This window comes from Eurosta solidaginis, chromosome X (genome assembly GCF_040869045.1).
Source record: "Eurosta solidaginis isolate ZX-2024a chromosome X, ASM4086904v1, whole genome shotgun sequence".
Taxonomy (NCBI): Eukaryota; Metazoa; Arthropoda; class Insecta; order Diptera; family Tephritidae; genus Eurosta; species Eurosta solidaginis.
In genome coordinates this window covers 141,427,349-141,454,410 of record NC_090324.1, presented here as the reverse complement: position 1 = coordinate 141,454,410, position 27,062 = coordinate 141,427,349, and the positions used below count along the sequence as shown (strand labels likewise).

General features: G+C 37.2%; 1 protein-coding gene across 8 annotated transcripts in view; it reads left to right on the top strand.

Moving 5' to 3' along the window:
• PIP4K (phosphatidylinositol 5-phosphate 4-kinase) overlaps positions 1 to 25,559 on the top strand; it is a 1,849,876-nt gene extending 1,824,317 nt beyond the window's left edge. For 7 of the 8 annotated variants that reach the window (XM_067758108.1, XM_067758111.1, XM_067758104.1 and 4 more), the window contains one exon: positions 25,207 to 25,559. In XM_067758108.1, the coding sequence (XP_067614209.1) occupies positions 25,207 to 25,323 (117 nt within the window). In that variant the 3' untranslated portion in view covers positions 25,324 to 25,559. The remainder of the gene's footprint in view (positions 1 to 25,206) is intronic. The other variant, XR_010947853.1, reaches the window with a different exon arrangement.
• The last annotated feature ends 1,503 nt before the right edge of the window (positions 25,560 to 27,062 follow it).

The following is a 27,062-nucleotide window of genomic DNA, read 5'->3' as shown; positions in this document are numbered from 1 at the left end:
CATACCCAGCTGTACACTTGAAATGCTGTTGTTGTTTGTTTTGTGTGCTTAATAGTGTTACAAGGCTGTGCAATAATACATATACATATGGTTCTATTCTGAATTAATTTTCGTTTAAAAGAAGCAAAAAGGATACAGACACAAATGACCTTGAGCGGGTAATAATGCAGATTTCCTGCAGATATGGGGATTTCCCCACTGTTTATTTTAAAATAAAAATATAACAGAACAATAAACATAGACACACAAGTGCCATTATACTAAAAAGCGTTATTACAAAAAATAAGGGCAGGTTTATTAACGAAATTTTCCAACTTTTACTAGAAATAGCTTATTACCTGCATCTACGCACTTTTACAAAATCTTTTATATAAAAGCAGGCGATTTAACGGATTTAGTCCATTTTTACTGAAAATACTTCCTGTTAAACACCAAATTTTTCATCGAGTAATGGCTCCTGAAACGTTGGGAAATGCATTGTAAGAAAGGGGCAGTGCCACGCCCATTTTTCAAAATTTAATTTTTTCGCATTTCTTGTTAAAAAGGCACAAAATACGATTGGTACAAAACTATTTTTCGCTAAGAGTTAACTTATTATTTTTGCCTACGACCCTTTTTAAAGTCATTTATATAAAAACGGGCGTGGTTCTTAACCAATCTTATCCATTTTTACCAGAAATATTTTCTGCTATGAAGAAAATATTTGCACCCAATTTTGTTATGATATGTAAATTTTTCTTCGAGTTATGGCTCCAGAAACATTAAAAATTGTTTAGACAAAAAAGGGGCGGTGCTACACCCATTTGGTGTTTTCCAATTTAATGTTATATTCAGTTTAGAAAGTAAAATTCTATTGGTACAAAACTCTTTTTCGCTAAGATATAGCTTACTATTTTCGTCTACGACCCTTTTAAAAATCTTTTATATAAAAGTGGACGTGGTCTTTAACGATCGCATCCATTTTTTCTAAACATATTTCCTGCTATAGGAAAAATTTTTGTACCCAATTTTATTACGATCCGTTAATTTTTCTTCGAGTTATGGCTTAGGAAACATAAAAAATTGCTTAGTCATAAAAGGGGCTGTGCCACACCCATTTTTTAAAATATGAAGTTTTTCATATTTATTGTTATAAATCCTCTTGGGAAATGAAATACCATTGATATAAAGCTCTTTTTTGCAAAGATATTGCTTATGTTATTCGTCCACAACCCTTTTAAAAATCTTTTATATAAAAGATGGCCTGGTCCATAACCGATTTTGTAAATTTTTCTTCAAAGCATTCCTTATAGTAAAGCCATTTTGTTTCGATAGGTTTAACGATTATTGATTTATGATTAATAATATTTTTAGAATTGATTTTATCACAAGCGGGCGGTGCCAAGCCCATTTAAAAAAAATTTTTCAAATTTTTATCAAGAGTCTCAATATCAGTCCACACGTCAAATTTCATCATTCTAGGTGTATTATTTACTAAATAATCAGGTTTTTTGTGTTTTCCAAAATATTAAATATATATAAAAATTGGGCGTGGTTATCATCCGATTTCGCTCATTTTCAATTCATTTCAATTTCATTTCAATCTATTCTGGGTCCAGATAAACTCGTGCACCAAATTTTGTGAAGATATCTCAATATTTACTCAAGTTATCGTGTTAACGGACAGACAGACAGACGAACGGACGGACATTGCTCAATCAAATTTTTTTCGATTTTGATATATGGAAGTCTATATCTATCTCGATTCCTTTACACCTGTACAATCAACCGTTATCCAATGAAAGTTATTTTTAATTTAATTTAATTTATTTGGATTAGAGTCGACACAGACACAATGCGGTCGACTACTAAGATATATAAAACATAAAATTAATGTTACAATTAAAAATAATTAAATTCAACCATACATATGAAAGAAAGTACAAAATATCAGGCCAGATGTGACAGTATTGAATTATGCAACTCGGAAAACGAACATTCAAAACTGATGCAGTTATACAAGTTGTTGTAGTGCGAACACCAGCTTCGCAGTGGATTATTTTTTAAAAAATTTTGCCGGCAAAGTGGTAAATAAAAAGGCACAAAGTGAACGTCTAGGCGTTCTACCAGGAACAGCAAAATTTAGTCGACTAACCAGATCAGATGAGTCGATCTCGCCCATAATGAGCTTATGAATAAACATTACCCCGAGTAAAGTTCTTCGATTTTCTAAAGTTGGCAGATTTATAGGAGAAGCCTATTTCTATATGGTGGCAAATGCATACTAGAATCCCCGTTAAGACCACGTAGTGCAAATATAATGAATTGCTTCTGTACTGACTCAATACGCTTTATAAAGTTTCGATACCCTGGGCACCAGACACACGAACAATTCTCTAAGATTGGTCGTACCAACGATTTGTAGAGGATCTTAGTCAGATACGGATCATTAAACTCCTTAGCCCGTCGCTTCACAAAACCGAGTATACCCGTTGCTTTGCTTACCATTGATGAAATATGCGTATTAAAAGTCAGTTTAGGATCAAAAAGAACGCCTATATCACTTACGACAGATATACGCTCCAAAGGCGTGCTGTTTAACGTATACGATGTCAAACAAAACTTGTTGAGTCCGATTCGCGAGATAGCTTTCGAGCCATGCAAGTAAATGCTTCGGAAATCCAAGCAAATCAAGTTTGTAAACTAAAAGCTCATGATTGACAAAGTCAAACGCTTTACTGAAGTCGTTATAAATCACATCCGTTTGACTATTGTTTAAAAATCCAGCTATTACAAAAGAAGTAAACTATAGCAAGTTGGTAGTAGTTGATCTACGTGGCACAAAATCATGCTGGCAGGGCGATAATATAGAGCTACACATGTGTTTAAGCTGACATGTAATTATTCGCTCAAATGTTTTGGGAATAGCTGAAAGCTTAGCTATACCTCTATAGTTCTCGATTCTAGACCTACTACCTTTTTTGTGCAAAGGTATAATAAATGATTTCTTCCAAATCAATGGAAAAGTGGCAGATCCCACAAATAATTGGAATAATTTATGTATCGGCTCAGATAAGTTAACTGCACAGTATTTGAGTACACAACTAGGAATACCATCTGGACCCGGAGAAAAAATCGGTTTCAAACCGAGAAGGCTCTGAAGAACAGTATTCTTATCAATTACTGGATTAGGAACGCAATTAAAACTTTCCAAGTTGTAGGAGTGTTGACCGGGTTGAAAACGTTAGATGAGTAGGTCGACTTGAAGAATTCTGCAAATAATTCCACAATATCATTATCAGAACTAGAATTCTTGCAACCAAAAGAAAAGGTAGCTGGAAAATCAGATGTTTTCCTCTTGGAATTAACAAAACTGTAAAATCTTTTCGGATTGTTGAAAATTTTAAATTTACAACTGCTTAAGTACAACTTATAATATTGTTGGTTTAGACAATGAAAGTTGCAACGAGCAACCGAATATTTAGAAAAATCGGCAGAAGATCCTGATCTCTTGAAACGTTTATAAAGCCTAGATTTAACATTATTGAGTCATATAAGTTGTCTTGTGAACAAAGGTGGTTTGCTTGTTCCAGCACTAACACATCGAAGGGGAACAAACTTATTATTTTTGCCTACGACCCTTTTTAAAGTCATTTATATAAAAACGGGCGTGGTTCTTAACCAATCTTATCCATTTTTACCAGAAATATTTCCTGCTATAAAGAAAATATTTGCACCCAATTTTGTTACGATATGTAAATTTTTCTTCGAGTTATGGCTCCCGAAACATTAAAAATTGCTTAGACAAAAAAGGGGCGGTGCTACACCCATTTGGTGTTTTCCAATTTAATGTTATATTCAGTTTAGAAAGTAAAATTCTATTGATACAAAACTCTTTTTCGCTAAGATATAGCTTACTATTTTCGTCTACGACCCTTTTAAAAATCTTTTATATAAAAGTGGACGTGGTCTTTAACGATCGCATCCATTTTTTCTAAACATATTTCCTGCTATAGGAAAAACTTTTGTACCCAATTTTATTACGATCAGTTAGTTTTTCTTCGAGTTATGGCTCAGGAAACATAAAAAATTGCTTAGTCATAAAAGGGGCTGTGCCACACCCATTTTTTAAAATATGAAGTTTTTCATATTTATTGTTATAAATCCTCTTGGGAAATGAAATACCATTGATATAAAGCTCTTTTTTGCAAAGATATTGCTTACCTCTGAATTAAGCTCTAAATTTTTTGCCTCTAGCTCATCGAGAAATTACTTAAAACCCGGTTTCAAATTTTTAAATTATTATCTAATAACTGTTTTTGTTTTTATTGGCCTATTGATAAAAAGAAAAATTAAAAAATAACAATAATTATCATTAGAAAAAATTATCTTTCTGGCCTTGAGCTCGAATCGAGCCTTGAATAATTTATCAATAGGCCGATAAAAACAAAAACAATTGTTAATAAACCATGAGCACTTGGGAATGTCAAACAAAGTAATTGACAATAAACACAAATCCAGCATTATCAGTGATTTGCACCAGATGGCGCAACACTGAATAAATATAGTTGGTAAAAAGGAATAGAAGTAGCAAAATGTGCCAGTCAAACAAACCACCGCTGTATAGCTAAATGGTTAACGCAGAATGCCTAAAGCGTACTGATGATGACGGCTTAGCACCCTTCGAAATGGATCTATCTGCGTGTGGCAGGTTGTCTGAAAAATTTTTCTACTTACTATTCCAAAAACAAAATACAATTTTTCAAATTTAGAAAAATTAAAAAATAACAATAATTATCATTAGAAAAAAATTATTGTTCTGGCCTTGAACTCGAATCGAACCTTAAATTATAATCTAATTTTTTCGATCCGTGCGCCACCTAACTGAATTTTTTTCTCCTTTTGTTCCTTTGTCACGGTGTCTTAATCGGGCTCTGAGGTTTCATGTTTCTGGCTCAATGAGAAGTTACTTTAAAATCGATCTCAAACCACCAAATTTCAAAATTCTTATCTAAATATTTCGATCCGTGCGCCACCTAACGGAATTTTTTTCTCCTTTTCTTAAATTATCTTGGCGTCTTATCCTATATGTGAAGTTTTACAGTTGTAGCTCAATGAGAACTTACATAAAAATCAATCCCAAAATTCCCTCCGTTTCGTACGTTTTTTCTAAATATCTCACAACGTGTGCCCAATAGCGAATCTTTTTATACCTTTCATGAAAATGAAATGGTATATTAATTTCGTCACGAAACCCAAAATTGTAAGTCCTTAAAGGAAAATAGATAGACCCACCATTAAGTATACCGAAATAATCAGGTTGAAGAGCTGAGTTGATTTAGCCATGCCCGTCTGTCCCTCTGTCCGTCTGTCTGTTTGTATGCAAACTAGTCCCTCAATTTTTCAGATATCTTGATAAAATTTGGTGAGCGGGTGTATTTGGGTGCCCGATTAGACATTTTTCGGAACCGGCCGGATCGGACCACTATAGCATATATCCTCCATACAGCCGATTTTTCATAAAAAGAGGATTTTTGTAATATTTTACTCAATTTAACAGATTGAAGCTTCAAACTTCACCATGTACTTTCGCATATTGCACATATTGTTGCCTGAAAAAATTGATGAGATCGGTCGCATATATAGTATATAACCCCACAGCCGATTGTTCAGATAAGAAACTTTTCGTAATTACTGCCCTATTGTAAGAGCTAGAGGCTTCAAATTTAAACGAATGCTTACGTATATAGCATATATTGTTGTCTGCAAAAATCATACAGATCGGTGGTATATATAGTATATATATGGTGGTATATATAGTATATATATATAGTATATATATATTTTTTCGCAATTTTAGCCCCATTTTAACAGCTAGAAGCTTCAAGTTTCACTGAACGCTTACGTATATGGCATATATTGTTGTCTGAAAAAATCATATATATAGTGTATATCTCATACAACCGATTTTTCATAAAAAGAGGATTTTTGTAATATTTTACTCAATTTAACAGATTGGAGCTTCAAACTTCACCATGTACTTTCGCATATTGCACATATTGTTGCCTGAAAAAATTGATGAGATCGATCGCATATATAGTATATAACCCCACAGCCGATTGTTCAGATAAGAAACTTTTCGTAATTACTGCCCTATTTTAAGAGCTAGAGGCTTCAAATTTAAACGAATGCTTACGTATATAGCATATATTGTTGTCTGCAAAAATCATACAGATCGGTGGTATATATAGTATATATATGGTGGTATATATAGTATATATATATAGTATATATATATTTTTTCGCAATTTTAGCCCCATTTTAACAGCTAGAAGCTTCAAGTTTCACCGAACGCTTACGTATATGGCATATATTGTTGTCTGAAAAAATCATAGAGATCGGTTGTATATATAGTGTATATCTCATACAACCGATTGTTCAGATAAGAAACTTTTCGCAATTTCTACCCCATTTTAACAGCTATAAGCTTCAAATTTCACCGATTGCTTATGTATATAGTATATATTGTTGTGTCAAAAGATCATAGAGATCGGTGATATATATAATATATATATGATGGTATATATAGTATATATATTTTTTTTTTGTGATTGCGGCCCCATTTTAACAGCTAGAAGCTTCAAATTTCACCAAATGCTTACGTGTATAGCATATATTTATGTCTGAAAAATCATTGAGATCGGTGGTATATATAGTATATATCTCATACAACCGATTGTTCAGATAAGAAACTTTGCGCAATTTCTGCCCCGTTTTAACAGCTAGAAGCTTCATTTTCAGCAAATGCTTACGTATATAGCATATATTGTTGTCTGAAAAAATTATAGAGATCGGTGGTATATATATTATATACTTCATATAAACTGTCATTTTTGCCCCTTTTTTACGGATAGAAGCTTCAAATTCATCAAATTTCATCAAATAGTTACGTTTACTTCATATATTTTTGAAACACGTGATTCGTAGTCACATTTTTTACATGCAGACCACAAAAACGTGAAGCTTTGCGTCCTCACACAAAGTACCTGCCAATTTTTTATTTTATATTTATCTTAAAAATCGTTTAGATATGTTCAAATTTCACCAAATGTTTACGTGTATAGCATATATTGTTGTCTGAAAAAATCATAGAGACCGGTGGTATATATAATCTCATACAACCGTTTGTTCAGATAAGAAACTTTGCGCAATTTCTTCCCCATTTTAACAGCTAGAAGCGTCAAATTTCACCAAATGCTTACGTGTATAGTATATATTGTTGTCTGAAAAAATCATTGAGATCGGTGGTATATTTAGTATATATCTCATACAACCGTTTGTTCAGATAAGAAACTTTGCGCAATTTCTGCACCGTTTTAACAGCTAGAAGCTTCAAATTTCACCAAATGCTTACGTATATAGCATATATTGTTGTCTAAAAAAATCATAGAGATCGATGGTACATATATTATATACCCCATATAAACTGTATTTTTTGCCCCTTTTTTACGGCTAGACGCTTCAAAATTCATAACATTTCATCAAATAGTTACGTTTACGTCATATATTGTAGAAATACGTGATTCGTTGTCATGGTTTTTACACGCAGACCACAAAAAAATCTGAAACTTTGCATCCTCACACAAAGTACCTGCTTATTTTTTATTTTATATTTATCTTAAAAATCGTTTAGGTATGTAGATCTGTTCACTAGATATTTCTTATCTTATTCATCCGATTATTCAGAGATTACGAACGAAGATTATTGTTCAGCCCCACTCATGAAAGGTATGAAGTCTTCGGCATAGCCGAAGACAGTCCCGTCCTTACTTGTTGTATCGTGTCATCGGCTGTCATCGACCTCTGAATTAAGTTTGAAATTACAAGTCTCTAGCTTATCGAGAAAGCTGGTTTGAAAATTTTCTAATTCTTCTCTAATTATTTCTATCCGTGCCCCAGCTAACGGATTTTTTCCCTTTTGTTGCATTGTCACGGTGTTCTAACCTATGTGTAAAGTTTCACGTTTGTAGCTCAATGAGAAGTTGCTTAAAAAGCAAGATTTGTATGAAAAGCGGACAAACATGCAACCGACCTAATATAAAAGAAGTAAAATTGTATTTTGTTTTTGAAATAGTAAATAGAAATTTTGTTTTTCAGACAACCTGCCATAGCTGCGCAGATAGATCCATTTCGTGCTTCAGTACGCTTCAGGCACGCTGCGCTAAGCATTTAGCTAGACAGCGGTGGTTTGTTTGACTGATAAATAAACAACAAAAAACAATTTTTTAATTATAGAAAAATTAAAAAAAGCAATAATATCATTAGAAAAAATTATTGTTCTGGCCTTGGGCTCGAATCGAGCCTTGAATCATTAAAAATTGCTTCAAATAAATATTTGCAAACATTTAAAAGTAATTAGGGCAATCTTCTCTTAATTCACACAAAGGGACAACACTGGTAAATTCTTTGTAGATCTATAAATAGAACAAAAGCAAAAATAACATAACAGCTGTCGCTTTGGCCGTCCTGAAGTCACGTTGTTTAAATTTTTCCCACATTATTAAATAAATTAAATTAAAAAATTGCTTCAAATAAATGTTTTCATACACTTGAAAGCAATTAGGGCAATCCCCGCTTAATTTATAGAAATAAAAAACATTTTAACATACTTAAAAAATTCAATTATAGCACTCGAAATCACTTTTTGATTATTTTTAAATGAACTAAATTTTTAGGACAATTGATACATCACTTTTCACTTCGTCTCTCTCAAGAACTAACAGAACAGTTGAATTATTCCACTTAAAAGCATTTTTTTATGAATTTAGAAGTATTATTATTTACGATTTGAATGTGAATACGTTAAAAGCAAAGACCTTCTGCAGACAAAGGTTTAATTCATACAAATTTGATTTCCTTTGTGAGCATAATGCATTATCCCATCAGGCCAAGTAGGAAGATATAAGCATACAGCAGCAGGCATCACATTTAAAAAGTAGATTGTTGTTAGATTTTAAGAGTTTTGAATATGTACAATAGTGTGATCTAATTTTTACTGGTGCAAATAATACGATTACTTCACCTTACTCCCAAACTTTCGCTGAATATTCCAGCATCCTCAGGGGCAACAATGTTTATTTTCAAATAAACAAACACAAATTTTGTATGTTGAAAACCACATACATATAAAATATCACAGGAGTATGAACAAAATTTGTCGAAGATTGTACCTTAGACTAACAAAGTTGATTCTTTCATTAAAAAGAGAGGACTGTAGGCTTATGACGGGTATTCTAACTGGACACCGCCTTCTGGCGTCATATGCCTTTAAAGTAGGCTTGGTCAGTGGTAAAAGATGTAGGATGTATGGGTTGGAGGAAGAAATGATAGAGCACGTTTTGTGTGCTTGCCACACGCGGCCCACCTTTTTATTTAATTTGATCAACACCCAAAATAAATAATGAGTGTGATGACTAGTACTTAGGAGCTACCTAATTATTTCCTAGCTTTTAGTATTTTTATTACTTAATGTAAGTATTGTTTTCAATAAAACCGTTTAACTTAAAAACTTTTTTTTTAGTTTTTTTATTTGCTAGAAGTATGAACTCTGTTTTTTCTGCTGACAGCTGGAGTTCACGCGAGTCTAGCCACTCTTTGTGCGTATCATGACAAGATTGATCTTTATGCGTTTTTCTTCTGTGTTTTGCGCTGTAATGACTGCAGCAATGTGTATTCATCTAAGAGGGAAAAGTGAGGCAATCAACGGGTCAGGACCAAGAAATTATCCATGTGCTTCTCCGCATGTGAATTTCACGGTACGCGCTCCACCAGTATTGTGCCAGCTGTTGTCCTCCTCACGGCATTTATTTTGCCTTAAGCATCTCCAGGTTTTATATGCAGAGGCTCTTCAGAACGTCAGTGGAGCTATTTTCTTATGTGGGCTTGAAAACGACTGCTTCTAGTGTTATTTTGTCCTAATATACCTCTATGAGGTGGATTTTGTCGAAAGCTGAGGTGGTGGGTTTTACCGTTGCAGCCGCCGGTTGTTTCTTCACGGGTGGTCGTCGGTGGTAATAGGCGGAAGCGAGCTGTTCGGTGACCTATAAAGACTACGAGGACCCGATTAGTGATGGCTCTACCGTTCCACACCCCCGCCTCTATATCTGGACGCTAGATAGAAAATGCTTATGGAGGGCGAGACTGCACCTGCCTAGACTCCGAGGATCGAACGGGTGGAGAGGGGAGATATGTAGCCCGAAGGCATCCCCAGTCATCCTCAACTAAGCGAAGGGTGGCCCGTGCCATGAAATCGCCCATTACAATCGGCTATCTATCAGGATTATATCTTTAAAAAGACATCCCCTCCCGCAGTTTCTCCTGCGAGGCCTGAATTGCCAACCGCAAATTCATTTCTATTTACCGGTCTGTGTTATAAAGAATTTAGATGTTTTTATTTTGAACGGTGTGGTCAGTTTTAGTTAAGATTTTTTACGGATTAATGGGTTTAGCACCAGTATATGATAACTGTTATTCAAATATTGTTATTCAATTATTATTATTTTTGTATGAATTAAGCGGGCATTTCCCTCATTGCTTTTAAATGTATAAAAACATTTATTTGAAGCACCTATTTTTAAAATACTTTGTAAAGGATAAAATATGCAAGGAAGGCATTGGGGATAAATTTCAGGTACAACAACTAAGGAATGACGTGGCTGAATGCGTTTGTAACACTTCAACCATGGTAGCAGTGCGGGTTCAAATCCCACTCCCGGTAGAAAAGACTTTGAAGAGACTTACAAGGTATAATCGAAATAGCTGTCGCCTTGTCCGTCCTGATGTCACGTTGCATAAATCTTTCCCAACATATTAAATAAATTATAAATTAAAAATTGCTTCAAATAAATGTTTTCATACATTTAAAAACAATGAGGGCAATCCCAGCTTAACTCAAACAAATAGACGACATTGGTTAATTCTTTGTAGTTCTATAAATAGAACAAAAGCAAAAATTCTAGTTTCTTTGAAACTAACACAAACAAAGAGCATAACTTTAACACATGATTACACACAAAGTATGTACTGTGAAAAGAATAAAATATGCAATTGGGACAAAGTTTACAACAACTAAGGAATGACGTGGTTGAATGCCTTTTTAACACTTCAACCATCGTAGGAGTGCGGGTTCAAATCCCACTCCCGAGAGAAAAGGTTTTGAAGAGATTTACAGGGTATAATCGAAATAGCTGTCGGCTTGTAGGTCCTGATGTCACGTTGTTTAAATTTTTCCCAAATTATTATTTCCATTATTAATTCATAAAAATCTTAAATAACGAATTTAAGAAATGACCCGCACATCTGTGTATTGCCATTTATTGTCGATCTTCATGTAATTTTTGCTTTATTGTTGTTAGCTGTATTCATTTAATTTAATTTGCTTTATGTTTCTACTCCAGATAAGGCATAGTCTCAGGCGCAAGTAAGAAAGGAGGTACATTCGGGGTTATATTATTGCATCGCTGCCTTAGAATCCCCTTCGGTTGACGGAAATCTATCTGCTGGGAGAAAGGGTGATTTGAGAGGATTGGCCTAGGTTTTTTTTTTTTTTGTTTTACGAGGAGGAAGCATCGAAAGCCTCATAGTCAGTGTGGGACTTTAACCGCACTAAACCTCCTACCGTCTGAGTACCATTTACCCCCCGGTACTACCGTCAAGTATTCCGTCGGGAGGTAGGTTGAGCACTAAGCTCTACGTCTGTCGGGGTCACGTTGCTGTACTTAGATAGTGCCGCGGTATGGTTAACGGTGGGACTGACACGCCCTGCTTACTATCTGAATGTGCTTGACGCATACCACTTCTACGAATATTTGCAAGCCTACCTTAAACACTGTGCATATAGTGCTTGTGGCATGCTTGTGTGCGTTCGACTACTTGTATTGTAGGGTTTTGTTTTTTACATATGTATATATGTGTAAATAAATTATATATGTATAAATAGAAATTTTTTTTGAATTTTTTTTTTTTGTTTTTTTGTTTTGTTTTTTTTTTTTTTGTTTTTTTTTTTTCAATAGGTTTTTCCGTTTTTCATTTCATTTTTTTTTTTTTTTTTGTTTTTTTTTGGTTTTTTTTTTTTTGTTTTTTTTCCACAATACGTAACGGGGCTTTCCTCGTACTTCCACCGGTTGGAGAGGTCTTCTCTCCAATCCGAGTATAAACTCTGATTACATGTGAGACTTCATGTGAGACGTTTACCCTCATAATCGTTGTTTCTACGGTTGGAGAGGCCTTGTCTCCAATCCGTAGGTTTGTCGTTGCGTGTATGTTGACTGCTTTTGGTCGCACGGTTGAAGAGGCCGTGTCTCCAATCCGTGCTTTATTCCTTCACCTGGGGCAGTATTCGAACGGTTGAAGAGGCCTTGTCTCCAATCCGTCGCCTGGTTTGCTATTATATTTACCTACATATATTACGGTATTTTCTTATTTTATCATTCTCACGCCGCTAGGTATATGTCACGGTATGCATGAGTGCGTTGTATTTTATTAATATACTGTGTTTTTTTGTTTTTTCTTAAAAATATACATATATATAATTAACAAAGTTAATGTAATACATTGTTTGCATATCTGGCACATTCAATTTTGTTGTATAGTTGGGGATAGCACTAAACTGTAGCCGTTTTCCGAGTTCTGCTTACCCCTTTTTAGTCTTGATATATCTCTACGTATATAAGTTAACACGCGCCAGTTGCCCTTATTGCAACATTCCCACGTATGGCCAGCGCACGTGCGCTGAGTCAGCAAATTATATTTATCACAACTTACGGCCGTGCATGGCAACCTAACACCTTAATTCAAGGCCATGGTTAGTGACGGCAACTAACACTTATGCTACGGAATTAATCCAGACGCACAGTCAGCAAAAGTATAGTTCACATAATTGTGAAATACACGCATACGGCACCTGTGGGAAGAAACCGACTTCAATATTCACACAGAATGGGCTGTAAACTAGTTACGCAAGAAGCGCGTCGCGGCTGGATGTTTGGCTTATAGGGGAGCAGTTGCGGCAGAGCGAGCAGTCGAGTTCGGGACGGATTAGCGTTTAGTAATAATTAGCTTTACGTTTAATTGTATTTTGAAGTACATTCAATACACTTAACTATTATTATTTAAACTTGTGTTGTGCAGTGTTTTCCATTGGGCGAGTTGGCCCAACAAATTAATTTTTTTTTACGATCAAGGACTATTGTCCTTTAACTTATATGAAATTAAATTTTTTTTTTTAATACAAAAATTTGAAAAAAATAAGTAAGGAAGTCTAAGTTCAGGTGAAACCGAAATTACGTACCCAGCTGTACACTTGAAATGCTGTTGTTGTTTGTTTTGTCTGCTTAATAGTGTTAAAAGGCTGCGCAATTATACACATTCATTCTATTCTGAACCAATTTTTGTTTAAAAGAAGCAAAAAGGATACAGACCAATGAACTTGAGCGGGCAATAATGCAGATTTCCTTCAGATATGGGGATTTCCCTACTGATTATTTTAAAATAAAGATATAACAGAACAATAAACTTAAACACACAAGTGCCATTGTACTAAAAATCGTTATTACAAAAAAAAAAACGGGAGGGTTATTAACGAAGTTTTCCAACTTTTTCTAGGAATAGCTTATTACCTGTATCTACGCACTTTTACAAAATCTTTTATATAAAAGCAGGCGATTTAACCGATTAAGCCCATTTTTACTGAAAACATTTCTTGTTAAACATCAAACTTTTCGTCGAGTTATGGCTCCAGAGACGTTGGGAAATGCAATGTAAGAAATTTGAAGTGCTACGCCCATTCTTCAATATTTGAATTTTTTCCCATTTGTTGTTATAATTGCACAAAATACGATTGGTACAAAACTATTTTTCGCTAAGATTTAACTTATTTGTTTTGCCTACGGCTCTTTTTAAAGTCATTTATATAAAAGTGGTCGTGGTCCTTAACCAATCTTATCCATTTTTACTAGAAATATTTCCTGCTATAAAGAAAATATTTGTACCCAATTTTGTTACGATATGTAAATTTTTCTTCAAGTTATGGCTCCCGAAACATTGAAAATTGCTTAGGCACCGCCACACCCATTTTTAAATTTTTAGTGTTTTCCAATTTAATGTTATAATTCAATTTAGAAAGTAAAAGTCTATCGATACAAAGCTCTTTTTCGCTAAGTTATAGCTTATTATTTTCTTCTACGACCCTTTTAAAAATCTTTTATATAAAAGTGGGCTTGGACTTTAACCGATGTCGGTTTATAATAATTGAATATTCAATTATTATTTTTTGCTTAAGAGAAACCAAAAAGAAAAAAAACTTACTGCCATATTGCGATGGTACCATTTCGAAGACCGCCACGTAATCAACATCACGCCATTTCGTTATGTTATCAAGGGTTTCACCGAGACTCGAACGGGGAATCACACCGTGAAACTGAAGTTGGTTTAACCACTAGACCACCCTGCTTGTATTTGTTTTATTGCTTATTTAAGTTTATCTCATTTTTACACTAACATAAATCCCAGTATACATTTATTAAGGTGTTACTTTGCTCAGTTTTAATATAATATGAAATATGAGCTTTCTTAAGACTTTCAAGAGTTCAGTTTTTTCCTTCATGGATGTGTATCCCGCGCCGTGAAGTTTCCTGCTTCATTTGAGGACGGCATCTACACCTGTTCACCGGTCCTTTCTTCATTATGTACCACCGCTACTAACGTCATACGTTTCCTGCGAGCCCGAAAAAACAACAGGTATTATGAGGAATACAGCGCTGCCGCTTACAGAGCCACGCTGCGTAAGATCGTGGCAAAATGCGGTATATTGGAGTGTTATCGTGAAGCGAGGAAGGAAGAGAGAAGCCTTTAAAGAAGGAACAAACGTGCAGCAGAACGGCGCCAGTGCAAGGAGTTTCAGATGCTGTCCGGGAGGAATAATGCCAGAAACTCTACCAAAAAATGCGGCGGTTGACGGAAGGTTTTAAGACCGGGACATATTGCAGCAGGACAGATAACGGCGACCTGGTAACTGACGTCCCCCGCTGAGCGGATTGTGCGCTGGGCTTGGGACCCGCCACATAAAACCATACTCCAATGAAATATACCAAAAAGCCTCGGATAAATACACTCTCTATTGATTACGACCATGGCAAACGTTTGACCGGCAATGAATTGAGGCCATGCACCTGGAACGTCCGCTCCGTGAATGGGATTGGTGCAGATGCCTGGCTGGTTGATGTCGGCGTCGGATTCGCGGTGGGAGAGGGACTTCGTCGCCAAGTTCTGGCGTTCACGCCTGTGGACGAGCGTCTCACCGCTATCCGAATAAAAGTAAAATTTTTTAATATATCATTCATCTGCGCCCATGCGCCGACAGAGGAGAAAGACGATGAGGTGAAAGACAATTTTTATGAACAATTAGAACGCAGATACGAGCGCTGCCCCCGTCTTGATATAAAAGTTGTGATTGGCGACTTTAACGCCAGGGTGGGCAAAGGTTTGGCCCTACAGTCGGAAAGTTCAGCCTAGACAATGAAACTTCTCCTAACGGGCTGAGGCTGATTGACTTTGCCGCTGCTCGAAACATGGTCATATCCAGCAAGAGGTTCATTCATAAAAAGATACATCAAGCTACATGGCTGTCTCCTGATCGAAATACGCGCAATGAGATCGATCACGTTGTGATTGACGGACGGCAGGCCTCCAGTGTTTTAGATGTGCGCACGATCTGAGGACCTGATTTCGAATCGGACCATTATCTCGTTGCAGCCAAAATACGCACCCGCCTCAGCGCGGCTAAACCCAAGGAACAAAAACACAAGGAAAGCTAGACGTCGAAAAGCTTCAATCACAACAGACTGCCAATGATTTCGAAACTCGACTCTCACACCTGCTCTCTCAGAGCACAATTCATCCTGAAGGAATACAGGAGCAGTGGGAGCATATCTCCAAAACACTTTGTACTGCCGCAGAGGAAAATTGGTTACCGGCGGCCACGAAAAAACCACTGGTGCGATGAAGAATACCGCGTTGCAACCGAAAGAAAAAACTCTGCCTACAGGGCTACCTTAAAAGCGAGCGCAACAAGAGGAGTGTGTGAACGCTATCGTGAGTTGAAAAGGGAAGCGAGACGCCTTTTCAGGAAGGAAAAATCAGAAGCAGAAAAACGTGAGTACGAGGAGCTTGAGCTGCTAGCCGCCAGGAATAACGCCCAAAAATTTTACTAAAAAACAAAAACCGCGACAAACGGAAGGTTTTAAGACCGGGGAAACTCCTGTAGGAACGAAAACAGCGACCTTGTAACTGATGTCCATAGAGTGCTTAGATTATGGAGGGAACACTTCTCTGCTCTTCTAAATGGAGGCAGCGATTCGCCGCGCAGAGATGACGAACCCGATCCCGCAATCGATGATGATGGAATATATGTCCCCCGCCCGATTATGACGAAGTTAGAATAGCAATAACCAGATTAAAAACAACAAGGCCGTGGGCGCTGATGGATTGCCTGCGGAGCTATTCAAGTACGGCGTCGAGGAGTTGGTAAGGCGCATGCAACAGCTTCTTAGCAAAATATGGGTGGACGAGTGCATGCGCGATGATTGGAATCTAAGTGTTATTTGCCTAGTCAACAAGAATGGGTACGGCAAGATGCACCAACTACCGTGGAATCAGCCTTCTTATTATCGCACATAAGGTCCTTTCAAGTGTATTGCGCGAAAGATTGAAGCCCACCGTGAACCGGCTGATTGGACCTTATCAGTGCGACTTCAGACCTGGTAAGTCTACCATCGACCAGATTTTCACAATGCCCCAAATCTTGGAAAAAACCCGTGAAAAAAGAATCGACACACATCACCTCTTCGTCGACTTTAAAGCCGCCTTCGACAGCACGAATAGGAGCTGACTATATGCCGTCTGAATTTGGTTTCCCCGCAAAACCTACACCGCTGTGCAAAATGACGTTGAGCAACACCATCAGCTCAGTCAGAATTAGGAACGCCTCTCGGAGCCGTTCGCAACTAAACGAGGTTTCAGACAGGGTTACCCCTTATCGTGCGATTTCTTTAATTTGATGCTGGAGAAAATTATACTAGCTGCAGAACTTAACCGCACTGGAACAATATTCTATAAAAGCGTGCAATTACTGGCATATGCTGATGATATTGATATCATCGGCCTAAACACCCGCGCTGTTAGTTCTGCTTACTCCAAACTGGAAAAAGAAGCGGTAAAGATGCGTTTGATGGTGAATGAGGACAAAACGAAGTACCTGCTGTCATCGAGCCAAGAGTCAGCGCATACGCGCCTTGGAAACCACGCCACTGTTGACAGCCATAATTTCGAAACAATAAAAGACTTGGTTTATTTGGGACCCAGTATCAACAATAGCAACAACATCAGCACTGAAATCCAGCGAAGAATCAATCTTGCCAATAAATGCTACTTTGGACTAGGCAGGCCATTGAAAAGTAAAGTCCTCTCTCGGCGACCGAAAATCATACTCTTCAAGTCACTTATCATACCCGTCCTGCTATATGGGGCAGAAGTGTGGACCATGACAACAGCAGATGAAGAGGCTTTGGGAGTGTTCGAGAGAAAAGTACTTCGAAAGATTTATGGACCTCTACGCGTTGGCGATGGCGAGTACCGAAGAAGATTTAATGATGAGCTGTACGAGCTTTACGCAGACATCAACATAGTCCAGCGAAATAAAATGCAGCGGCTGCGCTGGCTAGGCCATGTTATGCGAATGAAAGATGATGCTCCGGCCAAGAAAGTGTTTCTATCGGAACCCGCCTATGGAAGCAGAGGTAGAGGGCGGCCCCACGCCGTTGGAAGGACCAGGTGGAAAACGATTTAAACTCCCTTGGTGTTAAACTCAATTGGCGCCGGTTGGCGGAGGGAAGGAGCGACTGGCGCGCATTGTTGGATGGCCATAACCATTTAGACGGTTAAGCACCAATTAAGTAAATAAGTAAGGTAACTGACATCCAGAAGGTGCTTAAGCTTTGGAGGGAACACTTCTCCTCATTGCTAGCTAGTGAGGGAGAAGACGAACCCGATACCCCGAGCGCCGATGATAGAAAACACCTACCGGCACAATATTATGACGAAGTGAGAATATTAATATCCCGGCTCAATAATAACAAGGCGCCAGGTAATGACGGAATAAGCACGGATCTGTTCAAATATGGAGGCGAAGAGTTGGCAAAGAGCATGCATCTACTCCTATGTAAAATATGGTCGAATGAGTGCATGCCTTTCTATTGGAATTTAAGTGTACTCTGCACAATCCACAAGAAAGACGATCCTGAAAATGGCGCTAATTACTGCGGAATCAGACTGCTTAATTTCGCATATAAGGTTCTGTCTGGCGTACGTAATTAAAAAGAAGAGTCCTCTCTCGATGAACAAAAAACACGCTCTACAAGTCGCTCACCATACCTAGCCTGGTGTATGGCTCGGAATAATGGACGGTGTCGAGAGAAAATGAAATGGCTCTTGGAGTGTTCGAGGGAAAAGTTCTCCGGAAGATTTATGGTCCTGTCCGTGATGCTGACGGCGAGTATCGAAGGTGGTGTAATGATGAAATGTATGAGCTTTACACAGATATAACAATAGTGCAGCGAATAAAGACCCAGAGGCTTCGCTGGCTAGGTCATGTTATGCGAATGGACGAAGACGCTCCGACCAAGAAAGTTTTTCAGTCGACACTACAGTTTGGAAGAAGAAGAAGATGGAAACCTCTCCTGAGTTAGGAGAGATAGGTGGATGAAGACCTGATCTCCCTTTGCTCCAAATTGGTGTCAGTTATAGCGAAACAGGGATTGCTGGAGTGACTTTTTACGAAATGGCCAAATTCGTTTAGGCTGTTAAGCGCCAATTAATCATTAATCGTGCTAATGATATACTCGCCAAACCCTCCTCGCCACCCGCTCTTGGTCAGGGACTGCTTGTTTGAATATTCGCAAGATATCTACTATAATAGGCCGTTCACCGTTTTCCGGAAGTGAACACCTTGGCCTGAGCTCAGCTTCACATGCATAGAGTGTTGTAGAGACCTTTTCCCTGTTCTGCCGCGGCAGCTTACTATTTAGAATGATTCCTAGATATTTTTGTTGAATCTTAAATTTCCTGAAAAATTTATTTCTTGAGCAAGATCTTAATACCATTGAAAGTGAAAATTTTTCCTCGTTTATCAAAGTAATTCTTGAGGCGAAAAGGTTGACAAAGCAGTACCAGGAACAACGAAGATGTTTATTACAGCCTGTTATATTTTATCCTCTTGAAGGTTGTTTAGTAATTAACTAAATAAAGCTATTGTTTTACTTCTAGATAAATATTGGAACGATTTTCCATCATCCCTTTTCGAATTCGGTATAAACACAAACTATTCTCGGCATTTTGGGACCTTTCGTGTCAGAACATATATTTACAGGTGGCACAACTATGCAGATGGTTTGTTTACAAACCAATGACGAAAAGTGCTTTCAAAATTCATGAACATTTTCCACCCTCATTATTCACAAATACTTCACAGAAATTGAAGGATTGACTTTAAAATCGCTGTAAATACGCAAAGAAAGGGTGATAAGGCGATAGAACTTGCGTCAGAATTCTGGATTCTTTTACATGCATTCTTTCTCCAAAGCAAAGTTTCACACATTTCTTCTAAGTAATAGGCTTTACAATAGCTGTAAACTTGCGTCAACCCCAGCATTCTTTTACATGCCTAGAAGGTCGTCGAAACCTTCATAATTCTCGCTTCCAAAGCAAAGTTGCAGACATTTCTTCAAAGTATATTTTATCTGTATTAAATTATTAATTGGCATATCTTTTTTGTTCGCACTCCGATTTTGATCAATTGAGTGGCATAACTGCTTCCTGTACTGCCACATATAAATCATTGAAAGTTTCATAAAAACCCATTATAAACGCATCCATAATTTTTTCAAAGAAATCTTCAATTTACAGACTAGAATTTTCTGAAGTTTTATTTTAGTACAGATTATTTATATTAGAGCTCACGATTTCTTCTCGAACACAAGCGAGATTTTCGAAATCCGAGAAATCGATAACTCGACTTCTCGCGAGATTCTCGTGTCTCGAAGTACTCGTAAATCTTGCGAGCTTCTCGACATAAACTTAATCGCTGTATGGACAATATTTATACACTTGGGTTTTTTACTTGTGACTTTTTTGTTGATTATATTGGTTTCCAATGACACTTAACTCAAAACTTATTTATTACTTACTTACTTACTTACTTAATTGGCGCTTAACCGTTTAAACGGTTATGGCCGGCAACAAGGCGCACCAGTCGCTCCTTCTATCTTCCAACCGGCGCCAATTGGTCACACCAAGGGAGTTTAATTCGTTTTCCACCTGGTCCTTCCAATGGAGTGGGGGCCGCCCTCTACATCTGCTTCCATAGGCGGGTTCCGATAGAAACACTTTCTTGGCCGTAGCGTCATCTTTCATTCGCATAACATGGCCTAGCCAGCGAAGCCGCTGCGTTTTAATTCGCTGGACTATGTTGATGTCTGCGTATAGCTCATACAGCTCATCTTTAACGTATTTATTATACATATTGTTACGAATATTAGCAACACTAAGGGGTACTGTTATCTCTAAGCCGATGCTAAGCAGTGACTTGTATGCACATAACTAAATTAATCATTATGTCTACACATATGTACGCACACGCAGCGGAGAAGCAACGCACAACATGCATATATGTGAGATACTCCTGAAAGTATGCAATAATTGTGCAAATATTACTCACAAACACACGCGCATGAGCTGTGAGAGAAGCTATAAAAATTGTGCATCTGTAGTTATAGCTGAGAAATTTATAGCAGATAACCAACTAGTAGATTCTGGAAATGGAAGCGCCTAGAAGATGCGAACGAGAAATCATAGAGTATAAAAGGCAACAACAGTAGAGGCGCGACAATCAGTTTGATTTAAGAAGCCACCTGGTGAGCAATAGTAGTGTTGTTGTGAAGTACGTTATTGTGAATAACTTTAATAAAGGCCATTTTGCATTATTGAATAGTGGAGTTATTTATTCAAGAGTTTAGCGATATGAACGTTAGCAGAAGATTGCAAATAAGGCGAATTGCACTAAATTCGTTACAATTGTTGTGAGAAGAGGAATGGTTGAATAAATTCTGGAGATTTCGAATTCAACTTGGACATGGCAAAGATAAGTGAATTGAAGATCCAGCAACTGAAGAAGGAGTTGGAGAGCCGTGGATTGAATACAACCGGCATTAAACTAGAACTTCAGGAACAACTACGACAGGCAATGGAATTAGAAGGAATTGACGTATGTCTTTCATCTTGATTGCGGTGAGACAACAAAATTGGAGGAGAAAAATGAAACACCGCAGACAATGGTGAACACAGACCTGAACACGATTTTGGCTGCAATATCTGCACAAACATCGAAAGTAACATCAATGTCGTCGCAAATAGCATCTCAACTGGAAGAACAAAAGACAAGTATAGCATCCCAACTGGAATCACAGGAGACACGTATAACATCCACGATGGAAACTCAACTGGAAAAACAGAAGACATATATGACATCTCAGTTGGCTGAACAGTTGAAAGCACAAGAGGCTCGCAAATCCTCGCAGCTGGAGTGGCAGGAGATAAGGGTATCATCGAAGCTGGCGGCACAAGATACAAAAATTGTACAACTCGAGGATAAAATCGATGCTGAGATTGAAACATTGAGAAGTCGTATACAGGAGCTTTAACTAAATCGCCCAGCTGTTTTAGCAAGCAATCCGAAGGTAAAAACTCCATCTTTTAACGGTTCTGTTCCTTTCCAGGTCTTCAAGCTAAAGTTTGAGAAGACCGCAGCTGTGAACAACTGCAATGCTGAAGATAAAGGTCAGCACCTGTTCATGGCATTGAAAGGGCCTGCAGCTGAGATTTTACAAACCATTGCAGAGGGCGAACGGAACTGTTATGAAGCATTGATGGGCGCTCTAGAGAGCCGATACGGAACTGAGCATAGGCGACAGATATACCAAATGGAGTTACTGAACCGCTTCCAGAGCCCTGGTGAAATATTGCAAGAGTTTGCATCGGATGTTGACAGGCTGGCACATTTACGAATGCGGACGCACCCGTGGAATACACTGAGAGAGTAAAGATTCAGAGCTTTACAAATGGCATACAGGACGTCGAAACAAAGCGAGCTACATACGCAAACCCAAGGACAACATTCACAGAAATGGTGTCACAAGCTCTGATTCAGAAAACAGCGTCGCTTCTGGGTAAGCCAGTTTTCAAAGCACGCCGTGCGGAAGTAGAAAGGCCAGAGTGGGTAGACTCAATATTGGAGGCGCTGAAAGGATCGCAAAAGTGGAGTGAAAGAGTTATCAAAGGCTTCAAATGCGGGAAGTCCGGGCACATTGCACGTCATTGCGATCTTGGTCCTAATAGTTCCAACAATATGGGTAGCCGTAAATGCAAAGCTGGAGGAGATGGGCAAGAGCGTGTCAGATGTAAAGAACCAAAACTTGCCCCAGCTATTGAATGTCCTGTGATATCTGTGTTGCAAATTGGAAGAAAATCGAGCATTCTTGCCCTCAAAAGAAAGCTGGAGGGCGAAGAGCGTGTACTGACTGTAGATACGGGCGCATCTCATTCCTTAATCCGATCTGACTTGGTCAACAGGAGAGTAAAACCGTTACCTGGAGCATGGTTGCGCACGGTCACTGGCGAGTATAACCAATGAAACGTTAAAATAATAAGAAATGTAGTGACTTTGGTAGTCAGATCAAGATTGCCTTTATTACAAAAATTCTTTCTGTTTTATAGCTAATTACTTAACCTACACATTTATAAATATCCTAATACTAACAACTAAAAATATGTACATTTGTATTACTAAGCATATATGGAGATTTGTATTGCTATGCATATATGTAGATTTGTATTACTATGCATATATGTAGTATATGTAGATTTGTATTGCTATGCGTATATGTAGATTTGTATTGCTTTGCATATATGTAGATTTGTATTACTATGCATATATGTAGATTTGTATTCCTATGCATATATGTAGATTTGTATGACTATGCATGCATGTAGATTTGTATTACTATGCATGCATGTAGATTTGTATGCAAAGTCAGCAGATCGATATTCATGTGAAATGTTAATATTTGGTTAATTCATTTTATGGGTTGTATGTAAATATTTTGGTGACAAACTAACATAAGCATAATTTGTTATGTGTGAACTGACAAGGGATTCATATTCGGCATTCCATTGATGTTAGCTAACCGCTGTGTGAGGTCAAGGTAATTTATGTCTTATGATATTGTAATATGATTATGCTATTAAAATGTAAATGTATTGCATAGGTGGCAGACGCATAATGCTACACCAAGTCCAAGGAGAAGTGATATGTTAGGTATTAATTGGAAAGGTCTTAGTTCTACACAAATTCATTGTGGCGGAGATTGGTGATGAAGTCATATTGGGAGTGGACTTCTTAGTTGACCATGACATCAAGATCGGTATGCGTAGGAAGATTATGCGCTATAAGAACCAGGATATACCACTTAACTTTAGTTTGGAGAAAGGGTTCAGCAGTAATCGGGTACTGCTGGAGAAGACTCGACAAACACCACGAAAGTCAAAGGTAAAGGTTGATGGATCGAATGGGCCAAATAAAGCGAAATCAAAAGTACCTGCGAGAGAAACACTGGCATTGAAAAACCCTAATGGACGCACAAAAACGAAGGAACGAATTTCCCAGAAAGAATGCGAGGGTAGTTTCAAGGCGGGCGCACTACTGTTGTGAAACGATACTGATTATGCGAAGCCAATCCATCAAGCGCAAGCTCTACGAAGTAGTTCATTGGCCAAACAACAGAGTGTGTGGGAACGGCCAAGTATAATGAGTAGTAAGATGAAACACAGGTACGACAAGAAAAATAATTCGGAAAGTTTCCGGGAGGGAGATGTGGTACTGCTATACAACCCTCACCGGCGGAAACGTGTTCCGTCCGAATTTTGGTGCAGTTGGGAAGGCCCGTACAGAGTTGTGAAGAGGATCAGTGATGTCATCTACCGCATACAAACAATAGGGAAACCACGAAATAGAAGAGTGGTACAATTGGAGATGCTAGCGGCGTTTAGATCAGGAAATTTGTCTGATCGGGACGATCAGACTTAGGTGGAGGGCAGTGTTACGAATATGAGCAACACTAAGGGGTACTGTCATCTCTAACCCGATGCTAAGCAGTGACTTGTATGCACATAACTAAATTAATTATTATGTCTACACATATGTACGCACACGCAGCGGAGAAGCAACGCACAACAACATGCATATATCTGAGATACTCCTGAAAGTATGCAATAATTGTGCAAATATTACTCACAAACACACGCGCATGAGCTGTAAGAGAAGCTATAAAAATTGTGCATCTGTAGTTATAGCTGAGAAATTTATAGCAGATAACCAACTAGTAGATTCTGGAAATGGAAGCGCCTAGAAGATGCGAACGAGAAATCATAGAGTATAAAAGGCAACAACAGTAGAGGCGCGACAATCAGTTTGATTTAAGAAGCCACCTGGTGAGCAATAGTAGTGTTGTTGTGAAGTACGTTATTGTGAATAACTTTAATAAAGGCCATTTTGCATTATTGAATAGTGGAGTTATTTATTCAAGAGTTTAGCGATATGAACGTTAGCAGAAGATTGCAAATAAGGCGAATTGCACTAAATTCATTACAATATGTATAATTTTGTTCATAATATTTCATTTTTTTAACGAGACATCGAGAACACGACTTCTCGCGAGATTCTCGAATCTCGAAATACTCGTAATACTCAGTCGCTGCATTGGCACTATTCTATATATTTCGGTGTTTTTTACTTGTAGTTTTGTGAACATTTTCGCTTGAGCTCCAGAATAAATCATAAGCTGTATATAAAACAGCCAATGAATCGATTAAATTGATTGTCGAGAAGATCGCGAGCCTTACGAATAATTCGAGATTCGAGAAGGCGAGACTCGCGAGAAATCTCTTCTCGAACAAGTTCGAGAAATCGTAATCTCTAATTTATATTGAGATTAGTGTTCAAAGTTTTTATTGTAACTGAAAAAATTCTTTACTAATGTAAATCAATATTATTTGTCCTTTTAGGCAGCCAAGGCAGCAAAAACCGTTAAATATGGAGGTAACGTAGATGGAATTTCTACTTGTGATCCAGATCAATATGCCAAAAGATTTCTAGAATTTATGGATAGAGCAATCGAGTAATTGTGGACTATGATGGCTAGTAAAAAATTTCTAAAATTATTACAAATTAAGTTATTTTTAATACCTAAGGAATTTTACTAGGTAGAAATATGTTTATATCTGAATACCTTCGAAATTTATGATTATATGTACCTATATAATTTACTTTTATGTTTTTGTTTGTAATAATAACATTAATTTAACCATACGCAAGAAACTGAAACAGTCCATGCGGATATTCGATGTGAATTATTTAATTAATATGTGTGTATATAACTAAAAATCGGAATGACATCATACGATTTAGAATATAGATTAGCGACTTTAAAATCAAGAAAAGTTCGGAACTTAGCATCAGGTTGTATTTTTTGAACAAAAGTTTTATGAGCTATATTAGCTTTCTTTTGCAAGAAGGATGGGAAAGAGGTTTCATAGCGCCCATTTGGCAAAGTTTCGTTTACATTTGTAAATTTTAATTTAATTTACTTTATAGTAGTAAATAACAATAGTAACATTAAACATTGAATAAAACATTAACACGTTCGCCGCTCAGCGTCACATATATGTGACGTGGGATGTTTAAAAAAAACTCATGTCACATATATGTGTCGTAAAATTACTAAAATGTATTGAGCTGTTATTTCATGAAGGTTTGTAGGAAGTAATTTTCTTGCATGTTTTAGTATCTGGCAGGGTGTCAGATACACCCGAAAGCTGCGGTTTGTGTATGCGCTAAGCCGCTATTTTAAAATTTCGTTTTTTTAAGGGGTGTTCCCCGAAATTTTGCAATGTGCTAATTAATGTGCAAAGAAGTTCTAAATATGCTTTTATCAGTTCATTCGTGTCACAATAGCCTTAGAAGAAGGTTGTTATGAACGTTCTTCTTGAATAAAAGTGTGCATATTGATATTAAAAATTTTAAGGTAAGTTTTTTACAATGTTTCAACTATTTATATACTAACATAGAAAACATAATTTATATATATGTGTATATTCTTCGTTGATTCTTTGGAATGGAGGGTCGTAGAAGAAAACAAGTATCTGAGGAAGAAATTATTAAGGGTATTTTGAATTTCAGCGAAAGCGACCTGCACTTTGAAGATTACGGGAGCAGCTTCGCCCCAGAAAGTGAGTCTGGGGAAGAAAATAGCTCAGGAGATGGGAATGACATAGAAGAAAACGATCTTAGTGAAAACGTGACAAATGAAAATGAGTGGATTGATTAGAGCACGAAACCCAAAACATTGAATTTACGGGGAAGAGAAAATATCGATAAATTTACCACCTAGATTATGCCCATATCTATGCTTTAGAGACTGGCATATCTAATAAAGTATACGTATGTATATAGAAAATAATATAAATGTTTAATTTATAATAAAAAAATTCAGTTTATGTTTTATCATAGAAATCAAACTATTTAGTGCCTCCCATATGTGACACAAGTACTTCCCAAAACTCATGACACTTACATGTGACATATTTTTTTTTTTGTTCGTGAGTTTTTTTTTGAAAGCGCAAAAAATCAATGAGTGGCGAACGTGTTAAATAAACTAAAAAGACACAGTAATTAGCCATTAACGCAAGGGTACCTTTAAAAATGGCCAGCACTGTATGTAGTAGGTTCTGATTTCTATATAAATGCGGCGCAATTCTCTCCAAACTTATAACATACACCACTAATGTTTTTTTATTCCTTATTTAGCAAATCTTATATTTAATGAGTACTTATGTACTAAATTTATAAACTAAAACTAACT